The sequence below is a fragment of the Alexandromys fortis genome, unplaced genomic scaffold (assembly GCF_014885135.2).
Source record: "Alexandromys fortis isolate MF-2015 unplaced genomic scaffold, M_Fortis_MF-2015_v1.1 scaffold_11, whole genome shotgun sequence".
Taxonomy (NCBI): Eukaryota; Metazoa; Chordata; class Mammalia; order Rodentia; family Cricetidae; genus Alexandromys; species Alexandromys fortis.
The window spans coordinates 1,556,245-1,574,386 of record NW_026067912.1 but is presented as its reverse complement, the minus strand read 5'-3'; the positions used below and the strand labels follow the sequence as shown (position 1 = coordinate 1,574,386).

The 18,142-nt window shown below is 43.2% G+C and overlaps 1 protein-coding gene across 2 annotated transcripts in view; it reads left to right on the top strand.

Annotated features, from left to right (window-relative positions):
• The first annotated feature begins 2,165 nt into the window (after positions 1 to 2,165).
• Clint1 (clathrin interactor 1) overlaps positions 2,166 to 18,142 on the top strand; it is a 56,077-nt gene continuing 40,100 nt past the window's right edge. The window contains exon 1 of one of the 2 annotated variants that reach the window (XM_050138536.1): positions 2,166 to 2,405. In XM_050138536.1, coding sequence (XP_049994493.1) covers positions 2,365 to 2,405 — 41 coding nt within the window. In that variant the 5' untranslated portion in view covers positions 2,166 to 2,364. The remainder of the gene's footprint in view (positions 2,406 to 18,142) is intronic. The other variant, XM_050138537.1, reaches the window with a different exon arrangement.

Genomic DNA, 18,142 nt, shown 5'->3' with positions numbered 1-18,142 from the left:
ACATTCTATTTGGCCCCAGTGGACTCTAAACACGCCACAGGTGACAACTCAGATTGATTCTAGATATACTCAAACTTGGCGTTGGAATGAGAATATGAGACACTCACATTGTGTTTGCTGGGTGAATGGCGAGCCTGGCCGAGCACTGCTATGAAGAGCCCAGGGCACAGAAGCTGCTAGTTTTGTTCCACGCCCATTCTGCAGGTGTTCCCCCCCTCCCCGATACCCCTCCACACACACACTGGCTTATTTGGAAGTTAACTTGCTGAGCTCTTAATTATGCAAAACAGTTTTTCTCATCTGCCCTGGCCGCATTCCATCCTTTGAACTTTGGGCTGGACAATACTTACAACCGGGAAAGTAAACATTGCTTTTGAAAGATTGCCTCTGTACCTGTCTGTCTGCCTCCCTTCCCAACCTAACACTCCAACTTAATTAGTGTGATCTCCAGGGCCGTGTCTTACGGAATATGTGAGCCAGCTGTAGCTTGATTTCTGCTCTCCGTACTTCTCGGTTCAGTTTGCTCTTTTTCAGGGCCTTACTGGAGCACTTTCAGAGCTGCTTCCAATGACTAAGTAAATGCAGACTGAACAGCGGTCAGGGCTGACGGATCTGGAATCGGAGGGCCTGGGACCCTTGCTACTTACAGCCACCGTTTCCCCCTCCATTGTGAATGTTAAGGGTGTGTGGGTGTGGGTGTGTGTGTTTGCGTGTGTTCCCTCCCCCAATAGTTCTTCTCTTGATCTTCTTACAGCTAGTTCCTTTGTGTCGGTCCAGTTTAAGCTTACTTTCCATCTCCTCAAAGAGCCCTAAATATTCTCTCATGTTATTTTCCTCTGACACCATTGTCTGTAACATTGTTCTTTATTTCAACAAGCATTTCTTCTCTAATTAAATGGTTTTTGATTGTTATGTCCCTCCTCCAAGGACCTTTTAGCTTCCAGGGAACTGGAGCCCCAGCCGCAGTCTTCGCTTGTGCCATCCTGAAGATGCTCAGCAAAAGTGGCAGAGTTTTTAAAGTAAAAAAAAAAAAGAATCATTATTTTATCTAATGTTTAAATATTTCTATAAATATTTAATTAATTTTTAAAATTATAATCTTGAAAACAAGGTCTTTTTTCCATACACAAAAGCAAAGAGTCTTTATTTATTCAAGCTCAGGCTTGGACTCGAACATAGCTCAGATGTGTTCACTTACTCAAGAGAATCTTGTAACATATTTATCCACTGCTCTTTTGCTAAGTTGTAGGGTTTTTTTTTTTCTCGAGGAAAAACAAGGTGTTATTGTGTAACTCTGGCTGACCTAGTACTTCCTATGTTAACCAGACTGTCCTCGAACTCATCGAGAAGCCTCTGTCACTGCCTCCCAAGTGCAGTGTGCCATCAGAGCGGCCAAAACCTATAAAATTTAAGGAGTCGCTGGACGGTGGTGATGCACTCCTTTAATCCCAGCCCCGGGGAGGCAGAGGCAGGTGGCTTTCTGTGAGTTCAAGGAGTTGCCTAAAATGAAACTTAAGGTTCTGTCAAGTTTTCTCAGCTGCTTTGACGGACATAAATAAGTAGAAACGTGATCAGTGACGATTATTTTAGCAGATCTCAGAGAGCAGAGTGTATGTGTGCTTTTAGAAATTAAAACTACGAAGTTCTTGGGTGTATCACATAAATACATATAGGTATGTTGCGTATATTTAGTGCTGGCTTTCTGGTTTCCCAACGATAGTGAGCTGAGTTTTTAAGGCTTGTAACAATGCATCCAGCGAAGTTACCAAGTAACTGTCTACATATAAAATCATTGTATCATAGAATTAGAATGAGAAAGGATTTAGCAAAAAAAACTCTTAACTAATCAGAGCTGGAAGCTCCAGGCTTAGTGATGTATAGATACCTAGATGTTTGGAAGTAAGTGCAGAGACACGTGCGTAAAGGAAGAACACGCACGCCAATCACACCCGTATAATCAAGCTTAGCAGCCACGCTGTGCATCTGAAGAAGGTGAGCTTAAGTCTTGCAACCGTCACTGGGATGGCAATCACCTGGAGGTTCGGTCCGAAGTCCCCAACCGTGGCGACCTTAGTCCGCCGGCGCTTCAAGAGCGCAGGACGCAGACTACAATTCCCGGCGTGCGGCGCGCGGCGCGGGCGGAAAGCCGGCCACTTCCGCCCCACGCAGCGCCGGTACGGCCGCGTCTCGACGTGTCACCGGAGGCGCCGTGGCTGTGGCCGGGAGAAGGAGCTCCAGCGAGGGAGAGTTCGCGGCGGTGGGTGGCGGCGGCGACCCGGGCCTGGACCAGCCCCGGCGCGGAGGCGTCCCGGGGTCCGTGGGGTACGGCGGCAGGCGGCAGCGGGCCGGGCCGCGCGGGGCGCGATGCTGAACATGTGGAAAGTGCGGGAGCTGGTGGACAAAGCGTGAGTATCGGGGGGCAGTTGCGGCCGGGGCCGCGCCGGGGGCGGGGAGCGTGCGCACGGTGGTCCGGCGCGCGGGGGCGCGCGGCACGCCCCCCCGCCCCGCGGCCTGGTGATGGCGGCGGCCGCTGCGGGCCTGGGCCTCGGTCCCTGAGCCTCCGGTGGTGCAGAACCCCCTTCCCCCGTTCTCATCCCTGCTCCCCGGGACGTCCTCACCGCGTCCCCACCCCTCGCCTGGCAGGCGAATGCTTTGATCGTACCCAGCCTGGTTGGAGTTTGGCCTCCTGGACACCAGGCCGGGCTTGGGGGCGAGGGGACGCAGTGCACCCGCCCACCGTCCCACTCGGGGTATAACCCGGAGACCCCTTAGGCCTGGCCGGGTAAGCCCTTTAGCTTGTTGGAGTCCTTTTAATTTCTAGTGAACCTGCAGTGCAGTGGGTGGGAGGTGTAACAAGTGGTCATTGTGGCCAGGCTGGAGTTGCTGGAGACTCGCCCTTCAGGTTTCTCACCCTGAGTGAAAGCAGATGACCAGACAACTTTTCACGATCGTTTCCCTCTAACGTTCCCACCCACTACTCTTAGTTTTGAGTGGGTCGCTTGTTCCATTCGTTTTCATTAAGACATCGTTCCAATAAGAATTTCTCTAAAGGACGGGGAAAAAAAAAAACAAACCAACAACCAAGTTTGTGTATCCTGTTGACCTGCTTTTAACGCCTTTCAGACCGAAATAACTCCAGTGACCCTAGTATACTGAGGAACCCTTAACCCTTAGGTTGAGCATATCGAATTTAACAGGTCTTCTAGGTCACCAGGAAATAAAAGTTTAAAATATTTAACCAGTCCTCTTCCTTTTGGGTTTTTGCGATTATGCAATAAGTGTGGTAAGAAAACAGTTGGTTCTTGAGCCACTCTCCTAACTGAAAACCAGGAAGTGAAGAAGCTCTTCTTGACTCCAGAAAGCAGCATATTTTGCAGCGACTTGGATAATGTTTCAGATGGAACCAGAGTTGGACAGTGCAAATTTTGCCTCGCGCCCTAAGAAGTTGGTCCAATGCTTAAAGAGTACCGTTTTTCAGATCCGAAAGAGCTGGGTTCTTATCACAACCGTGTTGTAGTCTTGTCTTCCCTGGTTCAGAGTCGAGATAAATATGGCCCTGTTAAGCTGTGAAAATGAAGAGCCGAGGGCTTCCATTTCATAGGAGTCTTAATAACAAAACGTGTTCATGTCAGTGTGCTTCTGAAAGAGCACACTTTTGCGACTTTGAAGTGAGATAAACCACACAGAGAAGCTGCAAGTCTGAAAAGATTTTCCTTTAGTGGTTTTATCGTTCATTTTTCCACTAAGTTTTCAGAAATTTATATGGGGCCATTCCACTCTTTGTAAACTCTGTTTTGGTTTAACCAAAGAGAAAAATCATTTCTTTTCCGAATCCTTGGGTGTTTTCAGGGTATCACATAAGAAGTAGAATACCAACGTAGTTTCTAAGTTGTAAGAAGTCTTAAGAAAACTACCCTACCTCTGCTTCTAAGTCAGAGGGTAGCTGAAGAAAACTAAGAAACTCACCACCCACCCCCACCGAATGTGTGCTACTGCAGAGTCTGAAGGGACAGTGAAACATGCCTCCTTTCTTATTTCTGCCCCCTGTGGAGTCCAGCCTTGAGCCAGCTTACTCAAGGATGTGTAAGAATGCTGCCGCCAAGAACTTTTCCAAAGTTCTGTGTGCACCCGACAGACACACTGAAGCTAAAACAGGAGGCAGTTTTACTTATGAGTGCTCAGCATTTGATTTTTGTCTTTATCTGGCAGGAAAGAAAAATTCTTTAAAATATAAGCATTGTACAGACCCATTGTACAGTACTGTTATACTGTATGCTTAGAAAACCATGATGGAGGGGGATCGCATCCTTGAAATGGCTGATTGGTTTAGTAGGGGGATGAGATTATGAGGAGGAAATGGCCAGGTGACTAATATGGCCGTTCTGTAGCCAGACTGTCAGACTGTGATAGGAATAAAGAGTTCAGGTTCTGCCTCTAGCCAGCCATGTTTGTAGTTTAAGGCAGAATGACTCCAACTTTGAATTTCTTATTTGTAAAATGGTGGCCACGGGCTAGGTGTGACTTCAGATTTATTGGGTACATGATGAGATAAATTCCCATCAAGGAAACAATAGAACTAGTATTTCACATAAGCAACCAAGTTTTGGAAAATCATGGTCCTCCAGAAACAATTTAGTTTGAAAAGAGTGTTTTTTTATTATTATTATCATTATTGTTATCTTTATTATTTTAATAGCAATTAAAGAGGCCTGAAAAGATGACTTGTCTATTAAGAGTATGTATTGCACTTCTGGAGGATCAGAATATAATTTCCCAGCCACTATATCAGGCAGCTTACAACCACCTGAAACTCCAGTTTCAAGTAATATGAAGCCTCGGCCGTCATGACTGCCCCCCCTCACACACACACTGACACACAAACACACACAGAGCTAACAATGATTTTTTTTTTTAATTTAATGGTAATCAAAGGTTGAGGCTATAACTCCGTGATTGAGCTCTTGCTTGGTTCAGTCCCAGTACTGGGGCCAGTACTAAAAGCTATGGATGGCGGCACATACCCGTAATCCCAACACTTTGGCAGTAGAAACAAGATCAGAAGTTTTGGGTTATTCTCTGCTACATAGCCCCTTTGAGGACTGCTGGGCTAAGGGAGACTCTGTCCTGGGTTTAAAAAGGGAGTGAGAATGAGGGATATATGGCTCACTGGTAGAGTGCTTACCTGATATGTGGAAGTCCTGGGTACTTCAAAGTATAGCCAAAAAAGATGACCAATAAATGTTACATTTAAATGTTTGAAGCAATCAATAAGTAGGGCTCATGACTCAGGAAAACTTAATACTTTTAGCGTATACCCACTAGCAAATATGACTTAATTCCACAAGATAAATATATGTTTTCTGAATGTTTCCGTTTCCCAGAGCAGCCCTTGGCGTCTGTGCCAAGGCAGTACTCAAAAGTAATGAGGGGCTTTAAACACAAACTCATGGTAGCCTGAAGCCTCCTTCTGCGAAGTCAGGGTATAGTGCCCTCTGTGGTTACCCCTCCGGGTGGTATGAAATGGGTCTAGAGCAGAACATTATAAAACATCCGGAAAGCAAAGAAGGCTCCATAGGCCAGCCAGTGCTGAGGGCACCCATTTCCCCTGTCTTGTCCAGTTGCTCTCAAGGCCAACTGTGGCAGGAAAGGATAAGTGAAGAAACTTCCAGCTGCAGCTAGCTAGGCGTTGTTATCTCTGACCCGAATTCAAAACTGTAATAAATTGAATACATTTATAATCTGTAATCCCACACAAGGTATTAATTGGAAGTTCTGTAGCTCTGTAGCATTTTTCTCTGGGAATTTGGGGAATGTGGCAAAAGTGACATGCATGGTCTAGTCCAGAGAAGCTGCTGCTGGCTCTGCAAGCCAGCCAGCCCTTCTCTTTCCTTACAGGGAGCCATGTATTCCTCCAGCAGCCCTTTCTTAGCACAGTTGTTTAAACAGCTCTGGCTGTTTAAGGTCAAGGCATCTGTAGTGGATAGTTGGTTTTAAGTTGGTCTCTCAATTATAGATCCCCTTTAGTTATTTTCCTTGCCATACATTACTTGTTTTTAGTTCCTGGGTGTTTAGCTAATGTGATAGAGCTGTGTGCACTGCTGTTGGAGTCTGACTGACTCCATGCTGAAACTTAGCTCTTCAGTTGTTTGAACAGAGTGTGCATTCGTTGTCTTAGATCAGCCCTGTGGAACTCGTGCAGTGTGGCCCATACTTGGCAGGGCACTTTGCTGCAATCCACTGCAATGGGAAGACTCTTCCTTTGCTTTTCTCTCATCCCCCCACTCTTGTTTATCTCCATCTTGCCAGTAAGCCTTTATTCAGTTCTTGGAACTTGGCATCAAAGATGAGAAGGTGCTTGTCAGCTCTGATCTTCCGAGAACAACTGCTCTGAACCAGTTGTGGAGGATTGTTGCCACCGAGACAATGAATTAATTATCCTTCTTTTCTCCTGGTAACAGGACACAAGTAGGTATTGAGAATGTAACTCCAGAGAAAGATGAGGTAGTTTCCCTCCTGCCAGCATTTCGTTGGGTAATTTCGGGAGCTTAAGTTAGTGAGTTCAGTACTGCTCCCAGGGTGCCTCCTAACAGCCTTGGCCTGCCCGTACCTTTTGGTGTGCACTTCAGTTTTAGTTTGCAGGTAGCTTTTATGTGTTTCCCAATATGGCCATGAAAGGTACTTGCCATCTTCGTTGTAAGCAACACTAACTAGTCATATTCCTACTTTATACAATATGGCTTCACAGTTGTGTGTGTGTACACTTCTATATTATTTTTCATACTCCTTTATGACATTTAATAATTTCTTTAAGAAAAAGAAAAGTGGGGCTGGAGATGCAGCTTAGTTGGTAAAGAGCCTAGTATTTAGGAAGCTGTATTTGAAATTGGTGTGATAAAAACTGAAAATAAGTGCCAGCATAAAAGATCTAGATATGAAAGTAGGTAAAGCTTCTAGAAGACTTTTGTTCGTTTTTGTTTTTTTGAGACAGAATTTCTCTGTGTAGCCTTGGAGCCTGTCCTGGAACCAGGCTGGCCTCAAACTCATAGAGATCCACCTGCCTCTGCCTCCCGAGTGCTGGGATTAAAGGCGTGTCCCACAACCACCCAGCTTCTAGAAGATTTTAAATGTTCTTTATGCTGCCTACATACAGGTATGCCTGCTTTCTTTTGGGGGGCAACTAGGTGGAACACAGTCTTTGTGTAGCCTACGGTGGCATTTTGGAGCAAATCCCAGATACCATATCAATTTGTCTATTCTATAAATGAATCAGTTTCTAAAAGGTGAGGCATTATCTTATTTATTTGTGTGTGTGGTGTGTGTGTGTGTGTGTGTGTGTGTGTGTGTGTGTGTGTTGGTTGGTTTGAGACAGGGTCTTGCCAGTGGCGCTGGCTGCCCTAGAACTCCCTGTGCAGCTCAGACTGGCCTCTAGCCTGGAGCAGCCTTCCTGATTGAGTGCCCAGATGCTGGGATTAAGGTGTGAGTCCCTGTAGTCAGCTAGGAGTCATTGATTTCAATCATGACCACAATACCATTGTCATCCTCAGTGATTCCTTGGTATCAAATGTCTGGACCTGTATTTCTTAATTTCTTCATGATTCTTTTTTTATTTCCTTGTTTAGTTTGGGTTTGTTTGTTTTGTTTTTGTTTTTTTTTGAGACAAAGTCTGGTTATATAGCCTTCACTGGCTTGGAATTTGCCACCATACCTAGCCATTTTGTTTTTAATTGTGTATGCGTGTGGAGTGGGGGTGAGTGCATTACCCATGAAGACCAGAAGAGGATGTTGGATCCCTGCAGCTGGAATTATAGTCAGTGTGAGCCTTACCATGCAGGTGCTGGAGACCAAAGCCTGGTCCTCTACAGAGCCAGCATTTTGAACCTCTGAGCCCCACCCCAGCCCCGTCATTTGTTTCCAATGTTCTGATTGGAAGATATGTTAGTTTTCCCTGCTTCGCCTGTAATACTGCCTGACATGCCAGTCTTCCCTTGATTCTCTTATCCTGTAAGTCAAACTCCATCTTTTAGTCCTAAATGTCTCCCTAGTTGTTTGTTTATTGGAGAGCCTGGGTTATTTGCATTTCTCCTCAGTCTGGATTTTGCAAATTCTACCCTCATCGTCCACTGTATTACCTAAAGATATGACAATTATGACATCTTGGTAAATTTAAGCTCCAGTCTGAGGAAGCAAGACAGCTTCCTTCCTGGTTTAGAAGTTTGGTTTTTGTTTGTTTTGTTTTGTTTTTTGAGACAGGGTTTCTCTGTAGTTTTGGAGCCTGTCCCAGAACTCACTCTGTAGACCAGTCTGGCCCCAAACTTGCAGAGATCCATCCACCTATCTCTGCCTCCCAAGTGCTGAAAGGCATGTGTCACCACCACCTGGCTTAGAAGTTCATTTTTCTGACTTCTGCTGATTCTTGTGTAGAGTTACTGCCTTTTACTCCCAGTTACATGTGATTTAACTTTCTAGAACTACATGCTCTTGTCACTTCCTTTGAGCTTTCTTTGGTTTGCCTACTTCATTGATCTTTGCTAGCCAAACACGCTTCCCACCACATTCAGCTGTCTCTAGTTAGTGCTTACTGAATCTGGACACCACTAGTGGATCAGAGGTAAAACATGGATTGAAACTCGGCGCCACTAATGAGAAACAGTAGCTGTAGCTGTGAGTGTTAGAGCAGTGCCTATGACTTCCCAACTGTAATCTAAGACATGCTTGCATGTTTTATAGGCTCATGGGTGTTACATATGAAACCTTTTAAAAAATACCTTGATATCTAGTACCTTCTTGGGAAATCTGTTGTTCCTGTTTTGTGATAGTAGTCAGTAGCACTGAGGAAATGGAGTACAGTGAGAGAATAAAGATGCAGTAGATTATTTACTAGTGTAGTGTGTAGATCTGTGTCCTAATGATGAGCTCATTGTTTACAGTGGGCTTTTTAGAAAGATGTGTTTCTTTTTATCTTATGTGTATGAGTGTTTGCATATATGTGTGTGCACTGCTCATATACAGTTCCTGTGGAGGCCAGAAGGAGGAGGCAGATTCTCTAGAACTGGACTTACAGACTATTATGAACTGCCATGTGGATGCTGGGAACCAAATCAGGTCCTCTGCAAGAGCAGCGAGTGCTCTTAACCACTAGCCATCTCTCCAGCCCCTCAGTAGGCACTCTTTGTTGTTTGGGTTTTATTTTTATTTTTATTCCTAAGAAGTTCTCACTAGACAAGGACTTGCTGTGTCCTACAGGGTGACCTTTAACTCTCATTCTTTTTGTCTCAGCTTCCCTCCATCCTGATTGCTGGCGTTATAGGTGTGGGCCTCCATGCTCAGCCTTTTGTCTTAAACATTGCTGTGCATACGCTGTGTTATTTTTACCAACTCATGGATGCTTTTACTTGAATATTGTGAAGCGTATTGCAGAATATTCTTTCAAAAGACATATTGAGGACTGAAGTGTTTGGAAAGACATATTGCAGTTTCCACCTGCCACTTCCACGGTGCCGTTTAGCTTGTTTTGTATTTCCCTGAGATTTAAAAAATATTGCCACTGTAAAACATTTTATCTAAAACATGAAAAGATTTTATGAATGCCAATGGAAGCCGGCATTTCATCCTTAAACTGGACCGTAAGATATCACTCAAATATGTGATAACAAATACACAGTTTCTTTCTTTTAAAGATTTAATTTTTATTTATCTGAATCTGGTGTTCACGTGAATTTATGGGCACTTAGAGGTCAGAGGGCATTGGGTTCCTTGAACTAAAATTACAGGTATTTGTGACCTGATGGGATGCTGGGAACCAACTGTGATTCTTTGCAAGAGCTCTAAGTAGTTTTGAGGCTTCTCTCCACTCCCGGTACATGATCACTTGACAGTGAATGAGTAGAGAAAGGGCTTCCTAGCTCCGTAACGAAGTCTTTTAAAACTCACTGGGGCTTTTCTGAAAGTTGAGTGAGTACAGGAAAAGTAATAGAGCACATTCCCGTGCTGGTTCCCAGATATAGCTGCTTTTGAGTAGATTCGACTAATGATTTGTTAAATACAGACAGTTCTTAGAGTCTGACAATAACAATAGGTTTTGTTTTTCACTTCAAAATCTAATAACTAATTATTTTAGAATATCTTTTGACATGGATTTTTGTTGTGTTCCTCCTACCTCAGCTTTCTGCTACCATCCATATTTGTCTTTTTTAGGTGACATGAAGTTGTTTAGACAAAGTCATGTGCTACTTGCATTTCATATTCTTTGTTTGGCATGTTTGGCTCATGGTTATATTTGGTGCTGCATGGACTTTTGGCAGGTAGCGCATTTATCACGAAGGCAAATAAAAGTTTGTAACAGGGCTGGTGTGATGGTTTAGTGATTTGAGTTAGTAAAGGCATTTGCTATACAAGTCTGGAGCCCTGAGTTTGATCTGTGAAACCCACGTAAAGGTGGAAAGCAAGAACTGACCCCAAAACGTTGTGCTCTGACCTCCACACGTGTACTGTGGTGTGTACTCTAACACACACATCCTGCACACATACAGTAATAAACATAGTTTATAGGGCCCTCCTTAGAGCGGCAGGACACTCAGCGCTGCACATGGTGCAGCACTCCTGTGACCCTGTGCTAAGGAGCCTAAGGCAGGAGGATCACAGATTCCCGGACTTCTGTACTACGTCGCATAGACATATCTTAAAAGCAAAAATACCAGCTAGTTCTGCTAGGAATTCTTCAGTGGCTTCTTATCTCACCTCTGTGATCAGGCTCTCCCTCTGACCTCGTGTCTCATTGCTGCCCTGGGCTTCTGTATTTCATAACCTGCACGCAAACAGCATCCCTGTGCCTGCCTTCTTCTGTTTGTGTGTAGTTGTCTATTTTAGTTCCTGTTCTCTTTATTGCCCAAATGCTAGAACTTCATGATGTGCAGTGAACACTTAATAAATGTTTTTGAATGAATTTGCTAACTTGATATTTGTTAGACTGTCCTTTAAATCAGGACATTTCTAGTAATAAAGGTTATTATGTACCAAGTAAGTGACCGTCAATGTTCAAGTTTGTCCTTTCCCCTTCCCTTCCCTTCCCTTCCCTTCCCTTCCCTCCCCTCCCCTCCCCTCTCCTCCCCTCCCCTCCCCTCCATCCTTCCCTCCATCCCTCCCTCCCTTTTTAAGAATATTTTTGTGGGAACCTGAAGAGATGTCTCTGCAGTTAAGAGTACTTGCTCTTGCAGAGGACCTGAGTCCATTCCCAGCACCTACGTGGCGGGTCAACATCTGCAACTCCAGTTTTAGGGGATCAGACACTCTTCTAGCCTCTGTCAACTTCAGGCACACAGATTCTTTTTAATCTTTTAAAATAAATCTTATTAAAAGTACCATTTTGACCATCCCACCCCTCCCTCCCTGCTCCCATAGTTTTAATATTTTAATAAGAAAATGAGCTACATAAGTCTGGTGCATTTCTGAGGTAACAGACCTGGAAAGTAGTCTAAGCTAAAATCACAGCCATCTGCCTTTAGGACATATATCTGCAGTCTTTGCTAGTCTTCCTAAAGAATCACCTGACAAACTTGTATCATTCATTATCCCAAAGTTGAGTTACTAGTGTATACCTTTTGCAAATTGAGACTTACCTGGAAAATATATTTACTACTTAAGATTCAGAACCAAACTTGGCAGTTACCCTTTTCTGCAGTATCCCAATACCATCTTTACATTAGCTGACCCAAAATGGAGGGAAAGACAGACGTTTTCATATGTGAGATAGGAAACCTTCACTATTGTCATGAAGGCATTTCTGACATCAATCTCAAAGAATGTTGTCCCATTTGTGGGAATTATCACGATGCAGAATCAGTCATCATCTGTAAATAGCTTCCAAAGCTCTTCAGTTTCCCAGCCCTTTGGTTTTTGTACAATGGTCACTTTGGTATTCCTATACTGGTTTGATTACTATCTATTTTTCCTAATATTTCTTGTGTTCCAAATGAACCACTTGGAAATAGCATCTTAGACTTGTATCTCCATGTCTAGATACTGTGCTTTTCTAATCCTTCCAAATATTTAAATGTTACATAGTAACTGGATCACTGTTGAGAGCTTACAAGTATTCTGCAGACTTTGAAAAGTCTTACTCAGTTTCTAAAGAGCTCCACCTAGTCCTGGGCAACATGAAGCCAGACCTTCAGGTTCTAATGGATTCTGTAGCTCTGTGAAATTGCATGTGAAAAAGAAACAATACTATAGGGGATGTTCTTCCAGTTTGGATTCTTCAAGTACAACACAAAGCCAGACTCCCAGAAGAACCAGGCAGAGCCAAAACCTGATGAAGATCCTTGTGTTCAAATGTGACTGCTGAAAGACACTCAAATGAGCTACCAAACATGGAGTCAGAATTGAAGTCACAAGGCAGATGACACTTCTCAACTGGTGATAAACTGCACCCAGGTGGCTCTAAGCCTCTTTTGATAGCAGTAAGCACTTGTTAGGAAAGACAGGAAAGTCCTCTTTTGCCCTCACTAAATAGTCCAAAGTCAATAATTTGAAATATAATAGTTTTGTTATTTTACCTTGTTAGCCTTTATGTCAGAAAGCCAAGCCTAATCTTGAGGATTTGGTAATATATGTGAGTTTAGTCACAGGTAAAAGTGAAAAAAGAGGCTGGGTGCAGTGACACACATCTGTCATCCCAGCACTTGGAAGGTAGATCAGGTCAGCCTTGGCAGACTAGCAAGTTTGTGGCTAGCCTGAGCTATACAAGACCATTTGTGTTCACAAATGTGGTGTCATGGATATTCCCCTATTGAAGTACGTATGTCCTGTTGTCCTTCTGTTGGAAGTGTATGAGAGTCATAGACAGACAATTTAGTGTGGATAGTTGGTGCTGTATCTGAAACTAATTGGCCAGTTTATAAGTGATAGAATCAAAGTCCACAAAGAGAATTTCTTACCTCCTGATTGTCTCTACAGCATGCTCAGTCTAACTGTCCTTGAAGACAAAATCTTGACTTCACCCTGGGTCTCTGCGACTAGGAATTCACTTGAGCATCTTTGCCTATATAACTTATTTTTTCATGTTTATTCTGTTATATGGTTTTCCTTGGAAAGCTTACTAATCCAGGTTGTTTAGGTTTTTTTTTCATCCTTAGAGTAAGATAGTATATTTGATAAAATCCTCACATGTTTTAGGTAAGGTATGGTATTACCTAAAAAGCCAGTCATTAGTGTGACAGCTGATCAGATTTCTTTGAAGTTTTTTTTTTTTTTCATGAGTTGTGGTTGAGATCATTGAAAGGGAAGACAGCTTTTTTTGTTGTTTTTGGTTTTTTGGGGAGGGTTGTTTTGTTTGGGTGTTTTATTTTTTATTTTTATTTTTTTTGAGACAAGGGTTCTCTGTAGCTTTGGAAACTATCCTGGAACTAGCTCTTGTGAAGTCACAGAGATCCGCCTACCTCTGTCTCCTGAGTGCTAGGATTAAAGGCGTGCACCACCACCACCCAGCCAGACAGCTACTTCTGTGTGAAATTGGTATAGTTTGCCTGTGGATCTGTTAAAGGATTAAATGAACTGATCTGTTAGATTTTATCATTGTGTTCTGAGTAGATTGTTCTTCTGGGTTTTTTGTTTAAATTTTTTCATTGAGATAACTTTAAAAGTTATAACACAGGGTCATCAAGGTGGCTCAGAGGCACTTGTCACTAAGCCTAATAATCTAAGTTCAATTTCCAGAATTTGCATAGTAATAGGAGAGAAACACCTTCTGCAAGTTGTCCTCTGGCCTCCACATATAAACCACTCCCACAGCAGATTTGTAACTTTTTTAAGTTATGACCCACAGGTTTTAAAGTTACATAATGACAGTATTTTTTTCAGGTTAGTTTTAATTCATAGGAATTTAAAATTTATTTATCCAAGCATGGTGACCCAAACCTTTATTACCAGCACTCTCGAGGCAGAGTCAGGGTCTCTGAGTTTGAGGCCAGTGAGTTCTAGGCCAGCCAGAACTATAAAGTGAGACCCTGTTTATAAATTAATAAATAAGTAAAATATATTTTTATAACATTTTAACCTAATTTAAATGTAGCAATTTTACTAGTAATTATTATGGCTGTAATTCCAACTAGAATTGCAATCCTATCCAAATAAAATTCTTGGGCTGTGTTCATTTTTTTTAAAGTACCTTGACTATTTGACTATTTTCCCCAGGAGAATAATACTACACTGTCCTTTCTTAAAAACAACAGAAAAGCATCAGTTTACTGAAAAGCAGCTAGTCTGTGTATACAGCATTATTAAGATAGGTCGTGTAAGATACACTGATCGTTTTAAACTGTTTAGTAGCACCTAGTACGTTGCAGCATGGGCAGTAAGGGCATTTTCTCACAAAGCTCAGGCTATCCTAAAATTAATATGAACCTAATGTGTCCCCCTTCCCACTGCTGGAATGACAGATGTGTGGTGCTGTGGATAGAACCCAGGCCTCGTGCATGCTGGACTAGCACTTCACCATCCAATCTATATCCCTTGCCCCTGATTTAACTTTAATTTTTAAATGTATTGTGTGTGTGCATGCACTTGAGTTTATTGAACCCTCAGGGACTTGTAGAAGATGTCAGAATCTTTGGAACTGGAGTTACAGATGGTTGTGAGCCACCATGTAGTGCTGGGAACTGAATCCAGGTCCTCTGCAAGAGCAAGATGTACTCTTAACCACTGAGCCAAATCTCAGCCTGTCTCTTTTCTTTTTTTTAGAATTTCATGTTTGGGTATTTTGCTTGCATCATTTTCACCCCTTCCCCTCTCCTCACCAGCTCCTCCCATGCCCTTCTAAATACATGACCTTTTCTATAATTACTGTTGTTAGACATACTGACACACAGATGTGTGCATGTATACATATAGGTATATATGTAAAAATAACTTGAGTCCATTTAGTGTTGATCATATGTATATGTGTTTAAGACTGACCACTTGGGTTTGGAAAACCTACCAGGAGGCCCCTGTCCTTGGAAAAAACTAACCCTCCCTCTTCCAGCACACTGATTGCCTGTGTTTCCTCATCTAAGGTAAGGACTTGTGAAATCTTCCCGGTCCACATTGCTGTGTCAGCAGGTATTGTCACCATACAGGTCTTGTTTCAGCAACCACACTGTTAATCTCGTTACTGCAGCTTGCCTGTCATGTCTAGAAGACACTGTCTAGCAGCCAGCGCCCTGACTTTTTAAACCTTGGTATTTTGAAATGAAAGTTCTAGAAATTATGACGGGGCATTCCTGAGCCCCTTTCATACTGCTCAGTGTTTACATGTGTCATTTCCCATCCCCACCCCATGTGTCTGTAGACACATATTCTGATCTACATGAAAAGAGGTTACTTAAATCGTGCCCCTCTTTTTAAAAAACTGCTTGTAATGTGCAGCCCTCTGCCAGCTAAGCACCATCCTGGCTTCATGTTGTTAGACGACCGAACGCCGTGTATGAAGACAGCTAGTGCATAGCAGAGACTTGGAGGTTAAGAACACATCTATCTGTTTTCTCCTTTTTTTTTTTTATCCCCAGCAATGCAGTTTGCTTTCCTTAAACCAATTAGATATGAACAGACAACAATCAGAGCATATTTGTTCTGATTATGTCAATAAGTCGCTCTCGGGGACGGCATGCCTGCTAGTAGCACTTCCTGTCCCCGCGCGCACACCTGTGTTCGGCACTGGTGCTGCACTGCTCCTCCTAGCCTTAGCTGATGACTCAGTAAGAGTCAATTATGGCAGCGGTGTTCTAATTAGAACGCTAGTGTTGGTGCTTCATTTAGCAACTACAAGTGTGAAGTAAGTGTTTTGAAGTTTGTCTAAGGGAGAGCTGACTGGCGGTGGATCTGTAGATGTCTAAGTTAGATGCTGTGCTTTCCTTCCAGACTAAACCACAGCTTATTTGAAATAGGTAATCATTTTGAATAAAGTTGGAGAGGAACTGGCTATGTGTTCTGAGTAGCATTTTCCCACCAATTAAAAATCTATGTATGCCAGCACTCAGGAGACTGAGGCTGGAGAATATGAGTTCTTAGTTTGTAGCCCAGGCTGGACTTGAACTGGCAGTGTTCCTGCTCCAGACTCCCAAGTGCTAGGATTATAGGTCTGGACCACTGTACACAGCACAGATAGTTTCTGACTTTTTCCCTGTGTGTATATGTTGTATGCTTGTGGTTATTCACCTATTGGGGGGCAGAGTTTGGTATCAGGCTGTCTTTCTGATTCATTTCTGTCCTACACACCTTTTCTCCCCTTTGAGACAAGGTCTTTCACTGAAACTAGAGTGGCTGGCCACTTAGCCCCTGAGATCTGCCCGTCTCCACCCCTTAGTGTTGGGTTCCAGTCACATATGCCAGCTTTTGCTTGGGTGCTGGGCCCTCAAGTTCAGGTCTCCATGATTGACAACAAACTTTCTATGCAGGGAGCCATCTCCCTAACCCCAGTTTCTTAATTTCAACATTAAGAATAGAAGAGGAACTTGCCAGGCGAGGTGGCACATGCCTTTAAACACAGCATTTGGGAGGCAGAGCAGTCGGAACTGTGTGAGTCTGGTCTATAAGAGCAAGTTCCAGGACGGCCAGGGCTACACAGAGAGAACCCTGTCTTAAAAAAGAAAAAAGAAAGAAAGAAGATTAAAAAAACAAAAAGAATATAGACGAGCTGGGCTGGGAAGATGGCCCAGTGGATAAAGCTGCTTGTTGTGCAAGCTTTCCTGAGTTTAATCCCCAGAATCTGTGTAAAGGGGAGGAGGGCACCAACTCTGGGACGTTGTCCTCTGGCCTGCACGTGTGCACTGTGGTGTTCATGGTCCTCACCCCCACCCCCATTACAATTAAATAAAAATCTTAAATGAAAGAGTTTGAGGTACAGATGTTGCTCATTTGGTCGATAACTGCTACATGATGAGTAAACATAAAATGTATTTTCTGAGCACACAAAAGTATATGTATGTGTGTGTTGTATCTATGAACCAAACTCAGGACTTTGCATATTCTAGATAGACAAAAATCTTGTCATGGAGCCTATCCCTTAAATTTTTTCTTTAAAAAAAAACAAATGACTTTGTTTTTTGTTTTATTGGTGTGTGTGTGTGTGTGTGTGTGTGTGTGTGTGTGTGTGTGTGTGTACATACGTACACTTGCTTGTGGGACTCAGTTTTCTCCTTCTACCATGTTGGTTCCAGGGATTAAACTCTGGTTGTCAGGCTCAGCAGCAGGTACTTTTACCCTCTCTGCCTGTCTTTTAACTTTATTCTTTATGCTTTTGTAATCCGTGATGAATAACTCTAATGAAAGGCATGTGTCTCGTGGCAGATGCCCACATCGAAAGGAACAGTGTCTTAACAGGGAATACAGGAAACCACAGGGTAGTTTATTGAATGAATAATTATCTTTTACCTGGAGCTCTTGTGGTACTGAAGTTGTGAAAATGTTTAGGTAGAGACTGGGCTGGAAACAATAGTTGGGGCTTGAGAGATGGCTAGTGGTTAAGAGTACTTGCTCTTAAAGAATATCTGGGCTCAGTTCCCAGCCACCGGTAGCAGATGGCTCATAAGCACCTGTAACGCCTGTCCTGGGGGATCCAACACCACCTTCTGGCCACCGTGGGTACTGCAAACACATGGACTATGGATAAGCAGGCACGTGCATACACATTTAAATAAAAGTAAATTCTAAGGAACACTAGATGTTCAGGAGGGTTATGAAGAGGCTCTGATAATGAGTGATGATGAGGGCTTTTCCCTTCTGAGAATGCAGTGCTTCCATTAAGACTGAAAAATAGAGTATATAAAGAGGAGGGAGTAAGCAGGGGTTCTGTGCGTGCAGACAATGGGACGGCATGTGGCAGAGCAGGGAAGAGTCGTGCCTATGGGGATTTGTAAGTCATGTGTGTGGAATCTGGATTTGTCCTACATACTATAGGATACCCATGAGGGATTTTGAAAAGCAAGGGAGTAAAATGACCCCAAGCATGTCTCTTACTCCTGGTGCTGGGTTGTATACTGATCTGGGAGGATTGTTGAAGTCATGGCTATGACAACACTGAATAGCACAGGCTCTAAGGCCACACTCCCTGAGCTTGGGTACTTAACACATCCATTTAGTGGTTATGTGATGAATGAGAGACTTTAACCTT